The sequence below is a fragment of the Muntiacus reevesi genome, chromosome 2 (assembly GCF_963930625.1).
Source record: "Muntiacus reevesi chromosome 2, mMunRee1.1, whole genome shotgun sequence".
Taxonomy (NCBI): Eukaryota; Metazoa; Chordata; class Mammalia; order Artiodactyla; family Cervidae; genus Muntiacus; species Muntiacus reevesi.
The window spans coordinates 36,102,007-36,120,151 of record NC_089250.1 but is presented as its reverse complement, the minus strand read 5'-3'; the positions used below and the strand labels follow the sequence as shown (position 1 = coordinate 36,120,151).

The following is an 18,145-nucleotide window of genomic DNA, read 5'->3' as shown; positions in this document are numbered from 1 at the left end:
GAGAGTAGGAAGTCTTCCCCACTCTAGACCTGAAGGGGAAGAGGCAGGAAACAGTGCTTACCAGAGCCCAGAGAGAGCAGGGGCCCTGGGGGAAGCCACACAGGAGGAACAGGTAACCCAGACCTGGGAAGTCAGATGCTCCCCGTGGACTATGAGTCTGTTAGGAAAGCAGAAGCATCACCGGTAGGCTGCATTCTGTGGGATAGCACCCCAACCTCACAGGATACCGTCACCCTGCTGGCATTACAACGGAGCCTGCATTAGGCCTTTCCAGTCTCATCGGCCCAGCTGCGTCTGGGTGGCGGGCTATGGCGGCAACATGGGTGACGTCCAAGGGTGCACACGAGCACATCTTTTGTTGAAGAATGAATTCCTGGGTAGGAAGTGCTATTGTGTGTGTTGTAACAGATATAGGGTCAAGTGAGAATGAGATGCTTAGATAGCATCATCGACTATTCAATGAGTTTTCAATGACTATTCAATGACTATTCATGAGTTTGCGCAAACTCCGGGAGATGATGGACAGGGAAGCCTGGCATGTTGCAGTCCACTGAGTTGCAAAGAGTCAGACATGACTGACTGAACAAGAACAAGGGTCAAATGTAGAATTAAAACACAAGACCATTTCCCCAGTCTCAGCTATACTGTCCTGTGGGCCTTGAAACAGCACTGTTTACATCAAACAACAAAGCCTCATCTGGCTCTTCCAGCTCTTGATCCTGACCGCTCTCGTCCTAAGGGCTGAAATCTCACCCAAGGGGCCAAAGGAGCAAGCCAGCTACCCACTCCTCAGACTCTCCCTCTCACCCATCTCTCCCAAGTCCCCAAGTGTTAGTTGATCAGTCATGTCCAACTCTTTGCGACTCCATGGACTGAAGGGGCACCAGGATCCTCTGTCCATGGAATTCTCCAGGCCAGAATACTGGAGTGGGTTGCTGTTCCCCTCTCTAGGGGTTCTTCCCAACTCAGGGATCGAACCCAAGTCTTCTGCGCTGCAGGCAGATTCTTCCACAACTGAGCCGCCAAGGAAGCCCCCAAGTCCCCAGGACCTTATCAATACAACTAACAAAAGAACAATCTCCTCCTTCACTGCAAACCAAAGTTCCTGTGCACAATGGAGGTAGGAGATACCCGGAAGGTAGGGTGTTGTTCAGAACCCCTGCTTAGCCAGGGGCCAATGGAGTTTAGGGCGAGGGGAGGGGAGGAATGCTGTAGGACTCTTTCTCACCAGTAGCATCTGAACTGCAGCCACAAAGGCCTCTCACACTTCGGTAGGAGCAGCCCTGGACAAGCCGTGACTCGTGACTCACAGTGCTCAGGTTGCCACCTGTTCAGAGCATGTGAATTCTGCAAGCAGCATTTCTAAGTCTTCTCTTCCCTGGTGCTGACAGGAACAGAAAAAGAGGCAGAAGTGGCAATGGTCCAAATTTGACCACTTTTTCCCCTTGCTGACCTGACCCCTTCTGAACCTGCTGCTGCTTGTGGGAACGTTTGCAGACAGCACAGATTTAGGGCGCCCTCCCGTCACACTTCTAAGTCGTTTCATAATTACCATCCCTTCCTCCAAACTAGGCTTGCTCATAGGTCATCCCAAACTTCAAGTCTTAAAAATGTTCCCTATGACTATGAGCTTCCTTGGTGGCTCAGACTGTGAAGACTCCGCCTGCAATGCAGGAGACCTGGGTTAGATTCCTAGGTCGGAAGAATTCTCTGGAGAAGGGATAGCTATCCACGCCAGTATTCTTGGGCTTCCCTGGTGGTTTAGACGGTTAAAAAAAAAAAAAAAAAAAAAATCCGCCTGCAATGTGGGAGACCTGGGTTCGATCCCTGGGTGGAGAAGGCCGTGGTAACCCACTCCAGTACTCTTGCCTGGAGAATCCCCACGGACAGAGGAGCCTGGCGGGCTACAGCCCGTGGGGTCGCAAAGAGTCGGACACGACTGAGCGACTAAGCACACAGCATACACGGTGGTTGGGAACTAAAATTAAGATAATCATGCCTTTAAGCACAAGACTTCCCACTGCAATGCAGCTGTTCTGAGCAGCTACCGAAATAAAAGAACACTATACGCCCCTAACTCACACCTCTTCCCAGCACCATGACAAGACGGTTACGTTAACGTGAGGCAGGAGAAATACTCTTGAGAATTGGCGTGAATCCCAATCCGGGCTCTCTTCCTCTGCGCCTGCGCAAGGGAAGAAGGTTCCTCCCCGGAAGGACGCCCGGGCCTCCGGGTTTCACGCAGTCGCAGAGCTCTACCTCCAGGCGGAACTGGGGCGTCCCGGGCCCCTGCAAAAGCTAAACACCCGGTGTGAAAGGAAGGTGGCCCCCGGCGGGGCGGGGCGCATGCGCGGCAGCTCGCCCCGGGGGGAAGGGCTGAGGAGCGGAAGGGGCGGCCAGCTGCTCGCGGTGCGGAGCAGGGTCAGGATGGACGAGGACGTGCTAACCACCCTGAAGATCCTCATCATCGGCGAGAGCGGCGTGGGCAAGTCCAGGTGAGACGGGTCTGCGAGCCGTGATGGCGGTGTCGGGCTCTTTCCTCCTCGGTTGCGGCTTGTTTCCTGGGGCCTCGGCGGGAACGGTAAACGGCGGCGGGCCTGGCCGGGGAGAACTCGGCTCGCGGCCCCGCGGCCTCTGCCCGGCCTGGTTCCCCGGATCGCGTCCCTTCCTGTCGCACCGGGACAAGAGCGATTCCGACGGCGCCGCTGGGCCGGCCGGGTCGCCGCCGCAGAGGCGCCTAGGGCGTGGCGGGCGGGTCGGGGCGGAGGGAAGAGGCCTCCCGGCCCCGGGGATCGAGCTGCCTGTCACCCCGCGAGCGGAGAGCTTGTGACTTAACCATCGTGGGATTTCTGTCGGGCTTTCTCTAAATACGTGAAGTTGTGCACAGGAAGTTTCGTGACGCCATAGGTCACATTCCTGGCCTATTTCGGTGCACCCCGTAGCCAATTACTATTATTGTTATTATTTTTTTTTTAATGAGTCAGCTGTGAAAGAACTCGTCAGTCTTCTGACTGCTTAAATAATTCACTTTGGTCTAAGATGCAGGAGCTTAAGCTATGGACCACTTTTGAGAATCCAGTGTAATTGTTGTTTCTTGCTCTGCCACGTCATATAGACGTAACGAAATACGTTAGTATGTGTCTTTTCTTTCCTGACGGTTTTTGCGGGGGGCGGGGCGGGGGATAATGTTGACAGTGGTTAAAGTTAAGTGTTAGGGAAGACGTGGAGCCTGTTGGGTGTTGGGAGAGAGCTGTGGTTTCATCCAGGTTTTAGAGCAAAGTTCTCCAGGTGAAGTTATCCTTGTCATCCGATTATGAGTAGGGTGTGTCCCTGGCTCCTTTGATCTTTAAATAAGATCGAAATTCCAGGAGCTGTAAACAGTTTCATATTTTAGCTATGCCTCCTTATAAGCTTATCTTTCTGATTACTTCGTGAGATCTTATTTAAGATATTTAAGCATTTGAAATCTTATTCTGTAATGTGTTCTGCAGCTTTGTGTACTTTTAAAGCATGACAGTATATCTTCATAATTTCCTTCTTTTGATGTACTTGAGGATTGGAGTGAGGAATTTGTACATAACAAGGAATAAAGAAATGAAACACTGCCGGCTAAAAAAAAATAGTATGATTGTGTATGTGTTATTTAAAGGGCTGAGTAATATCATTTTCATTATCACTATCTAGTATATGTGAGGGTTAAAAAGTTAAGTAATATGTGAATATTGTGTTAGGAATTCCCTGGCCACGTGACCTTTTTTTTCTTCTTGAGATGTGACCCTCCTTTAGGTTAAGGCATATGAATTTGCTGATTTTGAAGTCAAGACTGGTTGAATGTTGTTTTGTGTGGTTCAGCCCAAAACATGGTTGGTTGGTGCCTATTCTAAATGTATTGGATGGATGACTGAGTGAAGCTCGCTTTGTCGTGCCCCACTGTTTGCAACCCCATGGACTATACAGTCCATGGAATTCTCCAGGCCAGAAGACGAGTGGGTAGCCGTTCCCTTCTCCGGATGATCTTCCCAACCCAGGGATTGAACCCATGTCTCCTGCATTGCAGGCAGATTCTTTATCATTAGAGCCACCAAGGAAGCCCAAAGTAAACACTCCTACTGTTGTTTTTGTTCTGTAGTTGCTAAGTCACAGTGAAAGTTGATATTCTTTCTCTGGAATAAAATTTGTTAAGTGGATTTATTGGTTTCCTTGGTTCCCTCCTGGCAAACAAATTTATTTGGAGTTATCTGCTCCAAACTTTTTCTCACCTCAAAAGCTCACTGTAAAATTTTAACACCTTTATCTCTTTCAAGAAAGGGTTGCATTTAGGGAGAAAGTTACCTTATCTTTCCAACTGGATATACATTACTGGTGGACATGATATGCTCTGGGAAAAAACTTGGATCGCTTATCTTCCTAGATAAAATGAGAATAAATGACTCTTTAGAAGCCTGTGCTATTTAAGGGGCTTCCCAGGTAGTGCTAGCGGTAAAGAAGCCTGCCTGCCAAAGCAGGAGACAAGAGAGACTTGGGTTCCATCCTTGGGTCAGGAAGATCCCCTGGAGTAGGAAATGGCAACCTACTCCAGTATTCTTGCCTGAAGAATTCCATGGACAGAGGAACCTGGAGGGCTACAGTCCATAGGAATGCAAAGAGTTGGACATGACTGAAGCGATTTAGCGTGTAGCATGCTTTTTAAGGTGTTAGTCCGAAAACATTTGACATCAATATAATCCTACAGGATTGTTCTAACCAATAGTTTCTATTTCTCTGTAAATCTAGAGTTAATGAAAGTGAGGTATAACGTGTGTTCTTGAGAAATCATAGCACAACAAAGGAGATCTTAACTCATTCAGACTAGTGGGTTATTTTTCCAGTTTATTTTATACTTAGAGTTAATGAACATGTGTGAGAGCAGCCAGGAGATCAGAATGATGAAACTGGTGCTGCCACTTGTGTGACCTTGTGTGTGACATCAGACACTAGGCCTCATCTCTTTGTTTGAAAAGTGAGGTTGGAGTAGAAATCTCTCAGACCTATCTAGTGTTAAATGTGTAATATTCTTTGATTCCGTGACTAGCCCACGGTGAAGTAGAGAAGTAGCAAGGTGTTTCAGAACTGGAAGGGATTATAGAGACCTGTTGTTATTTACTTTGCTATCCCTTCTGTGTCTCTTACATCTCTGTCCTTTTTGACCAGTGTCATTTGTAAACTGAGACATGCACTTTAGTTGTAATCACACTGATTAATTATACATTTGGTCTCCTCCAAGTGAAATGGCAGGGGTTACTTCTTCCATCTACAGCTCAGTATTTTACTCCTTGACCGTTGAAAATGAAGGCTTAACTATACATCCTTTAGAACAGTGTCGCTTAATCATTTTCTGGTTGTTAATTCCTTTCAAAATCTAATAGAGAAATAGACTCCCTACCTAGAAAAATGCACACATAGAATTTAGGATACATTTTTATCTGACAGTGTACCCATGGCTAAGATCTGCTCCCTTATCCTTGGAGTCTGTGTTAAAATTTGTTGTTTTACATCCTTGCCTTTCCTGACAAAATACTGTTAATGACAAGTGATGTTTCAAGGATTAGTAATTATATAAGAAAACCCCCTGGCTCAGTATCTGGCTCGTCCAAGTTCAATAAATAATAATAGCCCATACTGTTCTTATCATTTATGTTATTGTTATGGTATTATTACTAGTGCTCAGTAAGGGTCTACATTTTTGTAGTATTTTCTTTGGTGACACGAGTTCAAATATACAACTTTTCTATTCTTAAATTATGAGTAACAAATTTTTTGGCTTCCCTAATTTGAAGTTTAATGTTGGGGAGAGAAGAAAATTTTTATGAGTAGTCTTTTAAGATTCTTATTAGTGCTGTCACCTAATTCATGTTGGAGTTAAATAAAATTAGTTATAGTTCAATGTTAAGTAGAAAAATCTCCAATTTATTTCTTTTGTTTTACTTTGCTTTTGTCGTGCTGGTTTTGTGATCATCAGAAAGCAAAACTGGGAAAGGGAGAGTTAGTCCTTCAAATAGAATTAGTGACACTGGGTTTGGAAAGTACCAAGAGGCCATTATATTTTGCAGTATATGCTGTGGACAAAAAAAAATGTTTGACAGCAATAGTTACAGTCTACAGAAATAGTCATACTTTTTTTGTGCTCTGCAATTGAGACATAAGATAGTTATTGTCTTGATTTTATTAATGCAAGTAAGTCAATAGAGTGGTCTCATCCTACTTAGGGATAAAGTGAGGGGAGATTTATTAATTTTATAAATCTAAAGGGCTTTAACAAAAACAGGTTTTATTTTTGAAAAACTTCTAATAACTGACATTTCTGCCTTATATTAAATAAAATAATTCTGGGAGGTAAAATCTTGGAATACTTTTGTGATTATCTTTTCCTTTCACTTCATGCATTTCTTGCTTTCTTTACCATTTCCTAGGTGTATTCCTTCATTATCCCTTACTATAATCTTGGCAGTTGTCTTCTGTTGATTTTCTTAGTGTTTTTTCTTTTTTTTTTTTTTTTTGCTGGCATTAACTTTTCAAAATATAGAGCAGTTCCTGCCATTCCTTTCTTTGGCAGCCTTTGGTAGCTGCATATTGCTGACTTGATTTCATGCACCTTACCCAGCATTGCCAGAGGAAACCTACTCTGGCTAGCATGTGACCTTCAGCCCATACTTTTTATTGTATCTCTTCTTCCCACTTAGGTAATAGTCAGACTACTTGTTTCAAAATGCTGGACTTCACACCTTTCTGTTTTTACCTGAATTTGGAGTGGATGACACATTAGATTTCTTAAAAAATTAATTTGTTGCATTCCAAGAGACTTCCTCTTCCCCCTTTTGTCCATGTCAGTTAAAGCATTACATGTTTGCTAATACCATTTTCTCAGAAGGGCATACCAGTACAGTTATATAAGAAAAAAACAAAACCTTCTTTTCACACTTAGGAAATGGAGCATGGGAAATAAGTTTTCTAGTAAACTGCTTTGGGGATTCTTAATTGCCTTTCCAATAACTTAGTTCCTCTGAATATACCTGCAATGAGGCCATATTTCTGGAAGCTGACTACATTAGCTCTTTTACATTGTGTCTAACAGGAAGATTTATCAAATGTTTAGAAAGAAAAGTTAAATTACTAATCTGTCTTTTTGACATCTCTTTTAGCCTGCTCTTGAGGTTCACAGATGATACTTTTGATCCGGAACTTGCAGCAACAATAGGTAAGCCCATGTTTAAAAATTTAGTAGAAATACCAAATATTTTCTTGGCTTCAAGCTGTTTTATCTAACTCCCCCTACCCATCCTCTCACTATCCCACTGCTTCCATGTCTGTCAAAATCTTACTTGTCTTTCAAGTGTTACCTTTGGTAGTCATTTAGTTTCCAAAGTCTTTGTAGATCTAATCTACAAAGTAACTTCTGTTGCTGTTGTCTTATGGTTCTTTGTTAACACTGAGGATGTTATGATTATCTGTATACACATTCTTGTGCTGTGGGATGTCTTTTATTTAGCAGCATACAGTCATTTGAATGTTTATTGTATGCCAGGCACTGTCCTAAGAAGTGGGTTATGGTGATCAATAATACAGACTTGGTGTCTGTCATAATGGACCTAGCAGTGTCACTCACAGTAGAGTGTGTTGATTTTGTATTTTTAGCATTTCATATAGTATCCAACATGTTTCTGGCAACATAATTATTTATATTAGTTATTAAAGATTGTGCACATAAATGCCTTTTAAAAATTGAAGTTTAGATTGCCTGAAAGTGGTTTACCACACCAGCTTATTAGAATATATGAGAAGACAGAGCTAGATAATTTGGTTTCACATATTTAGGGAGTAGATGACAATGTAAAGGTACAAGAGACAACTTGCAGTAGTACAAAGAGCTGAGTCAGAGCAGTATGATCACCTTGGCTCTGCTTTGAACGTTGTCATGTTGAGCAAGTCATTAACTTCTTTGTCCTTATCTGTAAGTTGGGAATAATTTGGACGAGAGAATGCGTTTTTCTTCCAGCTCTAAAATTTCATGATATGATGAGTAGAATGTAGTAAAGATCTGATCTTGTATTACTATTAGGGAAAGTGTCTTAATCAAATTCCCAAAATGTTCACATTTATCACATTATGCTTTAGCATTCTCTCCACATACACATACACAGTATTCTTGCTTTTTTTGAATTGTTCGAGAGAAAATTGCATTCAGTATCTTCAGTGTCTTTAAGTACTTTAATGTATATTTCCTTGATGAGCATGGATGCGGTTCTCCTGTATATAGATAGATTTTTATCAGTTGTCCCACTAATATCTTATATACCAAAGAAAAAAATTGTTTCTGGTCCAGAGTCCAGTCCAGCATCCTACACTGAATTTTGTTGTCATTTTTCGTTAGTCTCTTTTAATCTGAACAGTTCTTCATTCTTTCTCTGTCTCTTCATGGTCTTGGCATTTTTGAAGAGCACGTGCAGGCCAGTTGTTCTATAGAATATCCTTCCATTGCAGCTGTCCATGTGTCCTCATGGTTAGACTCAGGTTGTGTGTTTGGGGCAGGAATTCCTCAGCAGTGCTTCTCAGAGTGTGGTGCGTATTGGTGCCGTTGGTGGTGATTGGACGCGGTTACTTAGATGAAGTGCACCATGTCTCTTCCTGTCCGCTGTCATCCCCAAACTCTGGTGGTTGTTGAACTGTGGTTTTTCGAATTCCATCTTTCCATTTACATTTCTTAATTAGAATTTTGCAAAGAAGAGCTTTGGACATGAGTCTGAGCAAACTCCGAGAGACAGTGGAGGACATAGAAGCCTGACGGGCTAGAGTCCATAAGTCACAAAGAGTCGGACAGGACTTAGTGACTAAACAACAACAGAGGAAAGGCTCTTCTTCGTTTCTATCAATATGATCTCATGGTGCTTCTAAACTTAATAACTTATATCAGGCATTACTTCGCTTTTGTATGACATATTCGCATTGACAGATTTACTGTTATGTATGAAAATGGAATCATTTAAAACACTACTAGTTCAAAATCTGTTTAATTTGGTTTTGGTATATTATTTGCTTCTTTAAAAAAATGAGCTATTAGTAAAACTTGATTTTACTCAGAACATACCTGGTATTGGATAAGCAAAGAGTAGAAGAATAGTAACTGGCAGGGAAAAAGATGTGCCTAGGGTTAATCACTAAGGGAATGATCCTATATATAATATAAATTTGTTCTTTAAGCTCTAAGTCATGTCTGACTCTGAGACCCCATGGACGGTAACCTGTCCTCTGCTTGGGATTTCCCAGGAAAGAATACTGGAGTGGGTTGCCATTCTTTATCCAGAGATTCTTCCTGATCCAGGGATTGAATCTGCTTTTCCTGCATTAGCAGGCTGAATTTTTATTGCTGCCAGGGAAGCCCATAGTATAAATTGTCTTCATTTCAAAACCCAAATGTCACTGGGGTCTTGCAGATTGTCAGATGATTTGTTGTCTTTATTACTAAAAAGTTTCTGCTTAAAAAACAAATACTAAGATTGTAGCATACTGAGAGAACACTCATAATTTGTTCCCCCAGTCGACCCTGGGTCTTGAAAAGAATCTTTTACATTTTGGCTTCAGATAATTTTCTGCCCTAGGTTATAATCAATATACACATGAGGTTTTGAAATAAAAATAATTATCTCAGTTGTTAATGGCCATGTGAAAAGCAGTATTTTGTGGAAAGTTAGTATTATACCTCACAGTGAAATAGTAAATAAAGCACACCTTTATCTTTCAGTAATGTAGTGAGACATTCAAGTTTCTATCATGTATAAAATACTAAGGTTAATTGTCAGATTTGGGGTTTGAAGATGATGCTCTTAAGTTGGTATATTCTTCTGCTTTCTGGCAGTTGGCTATTAACAACAAAGAGGGAAAAACTAAAGTACAAACTACATAGTCTACTAAGCCACAAAACAGGGGAATGGCTGCCTGAAGCAGCAGAGACCAGGCAGGCCGCCTTTGGAAGAAAGTGGATGATGTCATGGCTGCAGAGCTTGGAGCCAGCAGGAGATGCTTCATGAAGTTGAGAGGCCCACCTTGAGGTGCAAAACATGTTAGCCTTTGTTTGTAAAAGCAGGATGACTTCTCAAGCCAATGGCAGGAGTTTCCCTGCCTCTGGTTTGATTTTGAGAAGTTGGGAAGTGAAACCAAACAGGGAGTCATACTCCTCCAAGGGGAGGAGAGGCCTTTGACAAGTGTCAAAACCTTCTATCTCCTCTGGATGCTGAGAAGTAAATAGCTGACTGATTCTCATGTAAAACCCTGAATCAAAACAAAATTTTGTTGGTGCAGAACTGATCCCACTATGGCCTTCTGCATTAGCTTCCTGTAGACAGCTTGTCCAGGAAAACGTCATCACTGTCAGTGATGACTTGGCAAAAAGAATCCAGCTCAAGGCCACTACTGCCATTCAAGAATCGAAAAAGGAGAAAGGAATGAAAAAAGAAAGGACAGGTGAAGAATATTCATCAGAAAAAAATATTGCTGTAAAGAAGATGAAAACAGTGACCCAACATCTTGCCATGAATATAAGACCCTTAATGGAAGTATTTATCAGTGAGAACACAAACAGTGGTATGAGGTCAGGGAAGAGACAGTGAGTGTGACTACATGAGAAAGTGCAGTGTGAGCTGACTGAGGGGAAAGAAAAATAAGAAAATAAAACCATTGCTGAAGATGAAATTGGAAGGCTCACAAGGGACAATAGAGACTGTGGAAAACACGATAAAGAACAATAAGCTAGAAATGGACAAGTGGGTAGAATTTACCCAAATGAATAAGAGTGTTAAATTCAAGTGAGAAAATATGGAAATCACAGAAGAAGATTGTTATATAGTCTGTTTTCATCTTAAAGAAGAAACATAATGAAACAGCCAATATTTAATGATATAATCTAAGGTAACATTTCTGACATAAAAATAAACACAGACAGAGACAAAACTCTAAGAATATTTTGACCAGGCTTTTGTTACATGGGAATGTTTTGGGGGGGAAAAAATTAGATTTTTCTTTTTTCTGTGGCCAGGCCATAAGATGATGCTTAATCATATCTTTATCTGAAGTACTTAGTCAGCTGCATTAGATACAGTTGGTTGAATTTAAGCATGGGTGTTAGATCTAGTCTGAGTAAATAGTCACAATTTTCTTCATGTATTTTGTTTGTGTTTTTTTTTTAATTTACCCTTCCTAAAGAAACCTTTGAATACAAAAAGTACTTTAAGTAAAACCTTTCAAATAGAAAATTTAGAACTGGTTTTTTACTTAAGACAAGTTCACAAACTACTTCTTAATTTATAAGACTTAAAATTGCTACAAATGCTAAAGTATTTTGTGAGGGTTGATGCATTTCAGTAAAGTTAGATGAATTTTGGCTGTTGTTGATTGACTTAGGTCAATGATTCTTATCACCCCCTTACTAGGTTTTTAAAGATACCCATTTTGGCTTCCCAGTAAAGCGTCTGCCTTCAATGCAGGAGACCCAGGTTCAATCCCTAGGTCAGGAAGATCTGGAGAAGGAAATGGCAACCTACTCTGGTATTCTTGCCTGGAAAATTCCATGGATGAAGGAGTCCATGGGGTCGCAAAGAGTCCAACACTACTGAGCGACTTTACTTTCACATTTTGGCTTCTAAGGGCAGATATAAGATCTCTATCCACATGTTATTTTATCGTTTGGACTTACATAGCAGAAAGATAACTTAATGAAAGTAGAAAGAAGCTAATACATCTTGTTTAATGCCCTAACATAAACTTGTTAAAATACTTGGAAATATGATATAATCTAAAGAAAAAAGGAACTATTCTATTTCATATAATTTCATTTACATTTTAAATGGAGTAAAGCAATAAATATGGCTCTGACATTTCGTTATTTAGAATAATGTCAAATGGTGTTCATCATATATAAATTGTTTCTTTTTTCCTGTCTACTTAGAGGCTTTATTAGGAAAGGTTGTGTGTGTGTTTTTTTTTTTCTTCATCTGCTTTTCAGCTCTGACTTATGGTTGACAGACCTTTTTATACTGAAATGTCCTTGCTTTCCTAGTTAAGTCTTTACTCATTTGTTTGATGTATTTCTGGATTTGGTATATTGCTTTGGGTGGTGTAGTCATTTTCACAACATTGATTCTTCCAGTCCACGAACATGGTATGTCTCTGCACTTGTGTCACCTTTGATCTCTTTCATCCAGTTTCTTACAGTTTTCTGTGTGCAGGTCTTTTGCCTCCTTGGGGAGGTTTCAGTTCAGTTCAGTCGCTCAGTCATTTCTGGCTCTTTGCGACCCCATGAATCGCAGCACGCCAGGCCTCCATGTCTATCACTAGCTCCCGGAGTTTCCCAAACCCATGTCCATTGAGTTGGTGATGCCATCCAACCATCTCATCCTCTGTCATCCCCTTCTCCTCCTGCCCTCAATCTTTCCCAACATCAGGGTCTTTCCCAATGAGTCAGCTCTTCACATCAGGTGGCCCAAAGTATTGGAGTTTCAGCTTCAACATCAGTCCTTCCAATGAACTGATCCAAGGACTGATCTCCTTTAGGATGGACTGGTTGGATCTCCTTGCAGTCCAAGGGACTCTCAAAGAGTCTTCTCCAACACCACAGTTCAAAAGCATCAATTCTTCAGCTCTCAGCTTTATACTTTATAGTCCAACTCTCACATTCAGCCATGACTACTGGAAAAACCATAGCCTTGACTAGATGGACCTTTGTTGGGGAGGTTTATTCCTAGGTTATTTTCTTTTTGTTTTGATGATAAACAGGATTGTTTCTTCAGTCTGTCTTTCTTATCTTTCATTGTTAGTGTATAGGAATGCTAGCAATTTCTATGTATGTATCCTGCAACTTTACTAAATTCACTGATGACCTCTAGTAGTTTTCTGGTAGTAGCATTGTTATCAGGTTGAGGAAATGTCCTTCTATTTCTAGTTTGCTGAGTGGTTTCACTAGGAATGGGCTTCTCTGTTGGCTTAGACAGTAAAGAATCCACCTGCAATGCAGGAAACCTAGGTTTGATCCCTGGGTCAGGAAGATCCCAGGGAAAAGGCAATGGCTACCCACTCCAGTATTCTTGACCTGGAGAATTCCATGGACAGACTAGCCTGGCAGCCTCAGTCCATGGGGTTGCTAAGAGTCTGACACAACTGAGTGACTAACACTTTGACTTTTCATTAGGAATGGTGTTGCATTCTGTTAAATGTATTTTCCACATTTGTTGATATGATCATATGAAGTTTCTTTTTTGGTTTAGTACAGTAAAATCCACAATTTTTTTTTTCAGTGTTGAATGAATCTTTGATTTCTGAGATAACATCTCTTTGTTGTGGTGTATTGTTCTTTTATACATGTTTGAATTACTTATAAAATTTTGTTTAGGACTTTATATTCATGAGGGATATTAATCTTTAGTTTTCTTTAATTCTAGTGTCTTTGTCTGGTTTTGGTATAAAGTATTAGAATTCATAGATTAACTAAGGAAATACTCAGTCCTCTTCAGTTTTCTGGAAGAGTTTGTTTATAATGGATTATTATTTAAATGTTTGTGAAATTCATTTGGGGCTTGAGGTTTTCGCATGGAAAGGTTTTATCCACAGATTCAATTTTTCATAGTTTAGGATTCTCTAGTTAATCTATTTTTTTATTGTGGTAAAATATGCGTAACATTTCAGTTTACTTTTTTGCCCATTTTTAAGTGTGTGGTTCAGGGGCAGTAAGTATGTTCATGTTGTTTTACAGCCATCAATACTATCTATTGTGGAACTTTTTCATCACCTCAAGTAGAAGCTCCGCCAGTTAAGCAGTAACTCCCACTCCACATTTCCCCTCAGTCCCTGGTAACTTTTTCTACCTTCTGTCTCTATGAACTTGCCTAGTCTACAGAAACCTTGTATTGGACTCATATAATATTTGTAGACTCATACAATATTTGCCCTTCTGTAATTGGCTTATTTCACTTAGCATCATGTGTTTAAGGTTCATCTGTATTGTAGCATACATCAGAATTTCATTCCATTTCATAGCTGTGTGTATCAGAGTTTCATTCCATTTTATGACTAATAGTGTTCCATTGTATGCACATACCACATTTTGTTTATCCTTTCATCTCTCCATGGACACTTGAATTGCTTCCACTTTTTGCCTTTTGTGAATAACAACTGCTGTGAACATTGTACAAGCATCTGTTTGAGTTCCGGTTGTCAGTTCTTTGGGTCTGTACCTAAGAGTAGAAATGCTATGTTATATGGTAATTCTATTTTTAGCTTTCTGAGGACCCACCAAGCTATTTTTTACAGTGGCTGAACCATTTTACATTCCTACCAGCAATGCACAAGCATTCTAATTATGTCCTTGTCAATGCCTGTTATTTTTTGTTTTTTCTTTAATAATAGTTTTAATCCATTATGATAGTGTCTCAGTGTGGTTTTAATTTGCATTTCCTTAATGTATAATGAAGTTGAGCATCTTTTCATGTGCTTGTTGGCCGTTTGTGTTTATTATTTGAAGGATTGTCTGTTCAGATTCTTTACCTATTTTTTAATCAGGTTTTCTGTTGTTGAATTAATAGTCATTCTTCATATTAGAATACTAATCCCTTATCAGACAAGTGGCTTTCATTTTTTTTTTCTCTCTCTCTTTTAAAATTTTTGGCTGCACTGGATCTTCATTGTGTTGCGTGGGCCTCTCTTGTTGTGGAGCACGGGCTCTGGAGGACGCAGGCTCAGTGTTGTGGTGCACTGGCTTCTCTAGTTGCAGCACAGGCTCTCCAGTTGTGGCCGCTCCCATTTTGTGAGATTTTTTTCATACCCCCTTGATGTTGTCCTTTGATGCACATAAGTTTTTAATTTTGATGAAATCCAGTTTATCTACTTTTCTTTTGTTGCCTGTGTTCCTGATATGATAGCCAAAAAAATTATCACCAAATCCTATGTCATGGAAAATTTTTTCCTATGTTTTCTAAGAGTTTTTAAGATCTAGGTTTTACATTTAGGTCTTTGATACATTTTGTGCTAATTGTATATGGTGTAAGATAAGGGTCCAGCTTCATTCTTCTGTTTGTGAACATCTAATTTTCTGAGCACCATTTGTAGAAAAAACTATCCTTTCCTTAATGAATGTTCTTGGTGTCCTTGTTTACAGTCAGTTGGCTGTATATGTGATGGTTTATTTCTGGTCTCTCTATTCCATTGGTTTAAATGTCCTTTATGCTGGTACTGTTTATTTTAGTTATTGTAGTTTTGAGTCAGTTTTGAAGTTGTAAAGTTTGAGTCCTCAATTTTTTTCAGTACTGTTTTGTTATTTAATGCCTCTTGTAATTCTGTATGAATTTAAATGTCAGCTTTTCCATTCTACAAAATTGCTGTTGGAATTTTTATTGGCTTGCATTGGATCTATAGATTACTTTGGGTAATATTTTTATCTTAACAACATTAGGCCTTCCAATTCATGAACACAACATGTCTTTCCACTTACTTGTGTCTTTAATTTCTTTCATCAGTGTTTTGGAGTTTTCAGTGTATAAATATTTAAGCTCCTTGGTTAAATTTATTTCTGAATAGTAGTATCATCATCATGTATTTTAAAATATTTTTTTGATGCTGTTGTAAATGAAGTGATTTTTAAAATTTTATTTTTGGATTGTTATTACTAGGATATAGAAATGCAATAGATTTTTGCATGTTGGTTTTATAGTCCATAACTTTGCTGAATTCACTTAGTAGTTCTAACAGTATTTTTGTATGTGTATGAAATAGAGTCATTAGGATTTTCTAAATATAAGGAATGTTGTCTACATGTGGTCTGTGAACAGAGATAATTTTACTTCTTCTTTCCCAGTTTGGATACCTTTTATTTCCTTTTCTTGCCTAATTGCTCTGGCTAGGACTTCCAATACCCTGAGAATAGAAGTGGTAAGAGTAGACATTCTTATCTTGCTCTGATCTGAGAGAGAACGCTTTCAGTTCTTTATCAATGAGTATGATGTGGGGTTAGCTATGGGATTTTCTTATGTATTCAATTGTGTTTTTTTCTGCATTGTCTAATCTGTTAATCTCATCCTGTGTATTCTCTTTTTAATCTCAGACATTGTCATTTTCATCTCTAGATGTTTGTTTTGGATTTTTTTAATCTTGCTCATGTCTGCTTAACTTTCTGAACACGTGGTATATGGTTATAATTGTTTTTAATATTCTTCTTTGCTAGTTTTCACATCTTTGCTAGTTCTGAGTCAGCTTCTCTTGATTGCTTTTTCTTCTTTGGTAAGGCAGAGGATTCCATTGTGTTCTGGTTTCCCATTCATTGGTATTTATTTATTGTGCAGTTAATATGCCTTTGGTAAATTTTCATGTCTCACTTATTGCTTATTTCAAAGGCTTTGTTGATTATATTACCTAATTTTAGCCAATTTAACCTTCATAAAGGTTAAATCTGTTCCCTGGTGGCTCAGACAGTAAAGCGTCTGCCTATAATGCAAAAGACCAGGGTTCAATCTCTGGGTCGGGATGATCTCTTGGAGAAAGAAATGGCAACCCACTCCAGTATTCTTGCCTGGAAGATTCCATGGACGGAGGAGCCTGGTAGGCTACATATAGTCCATGGGGTCACAAAGAGTCAGACACACTGAGTGACTTTACTTTCACTTTCACTTCAACCTTCATAAAATAGGCCTGTGCCTAAGGAAAGATACCTGCAAAGGGACAGAATTGAATATTGTATTAAAAATGCAAGCCCAAATGAACAATTAGAGAAAAGCTGAAGCAACAGTTCTGTGATTTTATAGTTTATGTTAAGAAATATATGTTTGATTCTTGCCACAGAACTCCTGAACTACTGGATTTTCTTCTTTATTATCATTTTTTATAATTTAAATCTATTTTTAATTGGAGAATAATTACTTCACAATGTTGTGTTGGTTTCTGCCATACCCTTGGATTTTCTTAAATGATAAGAATCATTAAAGATGTATTTTCTTTGTTCTTTCTTTCCTTTTTTTTTTTTGTTTGGCCACACCACACAGGTGTGTATAGGATCTTAGTTCCCCAACCAGTAAGTGAACCCAGGCCCCAGTATTGAAAGCACAGAATCCTAATCTCTGTACCGCTAGGAATTGCCAGGATGTTTTTTGTATTTTCATAGCAGGCCTTTTTCAACTACACTTGAATTTATATTACTGATGTGACTTCTAGAAAGCCTCTAAGCCTAGAGGAGAACCAACCATGTGATTAAAGGGTTGGAACTTTAGCTCTAGTTTACCTTCCTTACTCCCAGGGTGGGGAAAGGAGCTAGAGATTTTGTTTGTTTAATCATCAAAGGCAAAAGATTTAACCAGCTAAGCCTCCATAAGAAAGCCCATGGATTCAGAGAGCTCTGTGTCTGAGAACACGTGGAGGTACTGGGAGGATGACGTGCGTGGAGAGGGCATGTGAGCTCTGCCAGCTCCCCACACTGTGCGCTGTGCGTCTCTGCCATCGGGCTGTTCCTGAGGTGTGTCCTTTTCTAATAGAATGATAATCTAGTAAGTCAGTAAACTGTTTTCCTAAGTTCTTTGAGCTACTGTCTCAAATTAATCTAAGTGGGAACCTCTATAGTTTATAGCCAGTTGGTCAGAAGCACAGGTAATAACCTGGACTTGAGATTGGCGTCCGACGTGGGGTGTGGCAGTCTTGTGGGGCTGCACTTTTACCCTTTGACCCTGTGGGGTCTACCTCTTAACCTCAGGAAGATGGTGTCAGAACTGAATTGTGGGACATACATCTGGTTTCCCTGGAAAGTCAAAGAATTGGTTATTGTGGAGGAAACCCTGCATATTGGCTCACAGAAGTGTTCCATGCTATAGAGGAGGAGAGACAGGAAGGAATATTTTTTCTAAATATTGTGCTTCTTTTATGACCTGCTTGTTTGTCATCCACATGAGGTTGAAAAGATAGTTTAATCAAATACAGTGAGAAGTTGGCAAAATCAAATTTATCAGAAAGATTCCCACTGACCACCAATAAAGGCAAATTAATAGCCACTTGCAAAATAGAAGATCCAGACATGGTGAAGAAGCAGATTGAGCATGTAAGAGCTAAAGAGGTCAGTGTCTGCACACGAGATTCCTCGGAGGAACCA

The 18,145-nt window shown here is 39.9% G+C and overlaps 1 protein-coding gene across 1 annotated transcript in view; it reads left to right on the top strand.

Moving 5' to 3' along the window:
* The first annotated feature begins 2,331 nt into the window (after positions 1–2,331).
* Positions 2,332–18,145, top strand: part of RAB18 (RAB18, member RAS oncogene family) — a 28,427-nt gene continuing 12,613 nt past the window's right edge. Inside the window, exons 1-2 of the mRNA XM_065921263.1 lie at positions 2,332–2,495; positions 7,179–7,234. Of these exons, the coding sequence (XP_065777335.1) occupies positions 2,347–2,495; positions 7,179–7,234 (205 nt within the window). The 5' untranslated portion in view covers positions 2,332–2,346. The remainder of the gene's footprint in view (positions 2,496–7,178; positions 7,235–18,145) is intronic.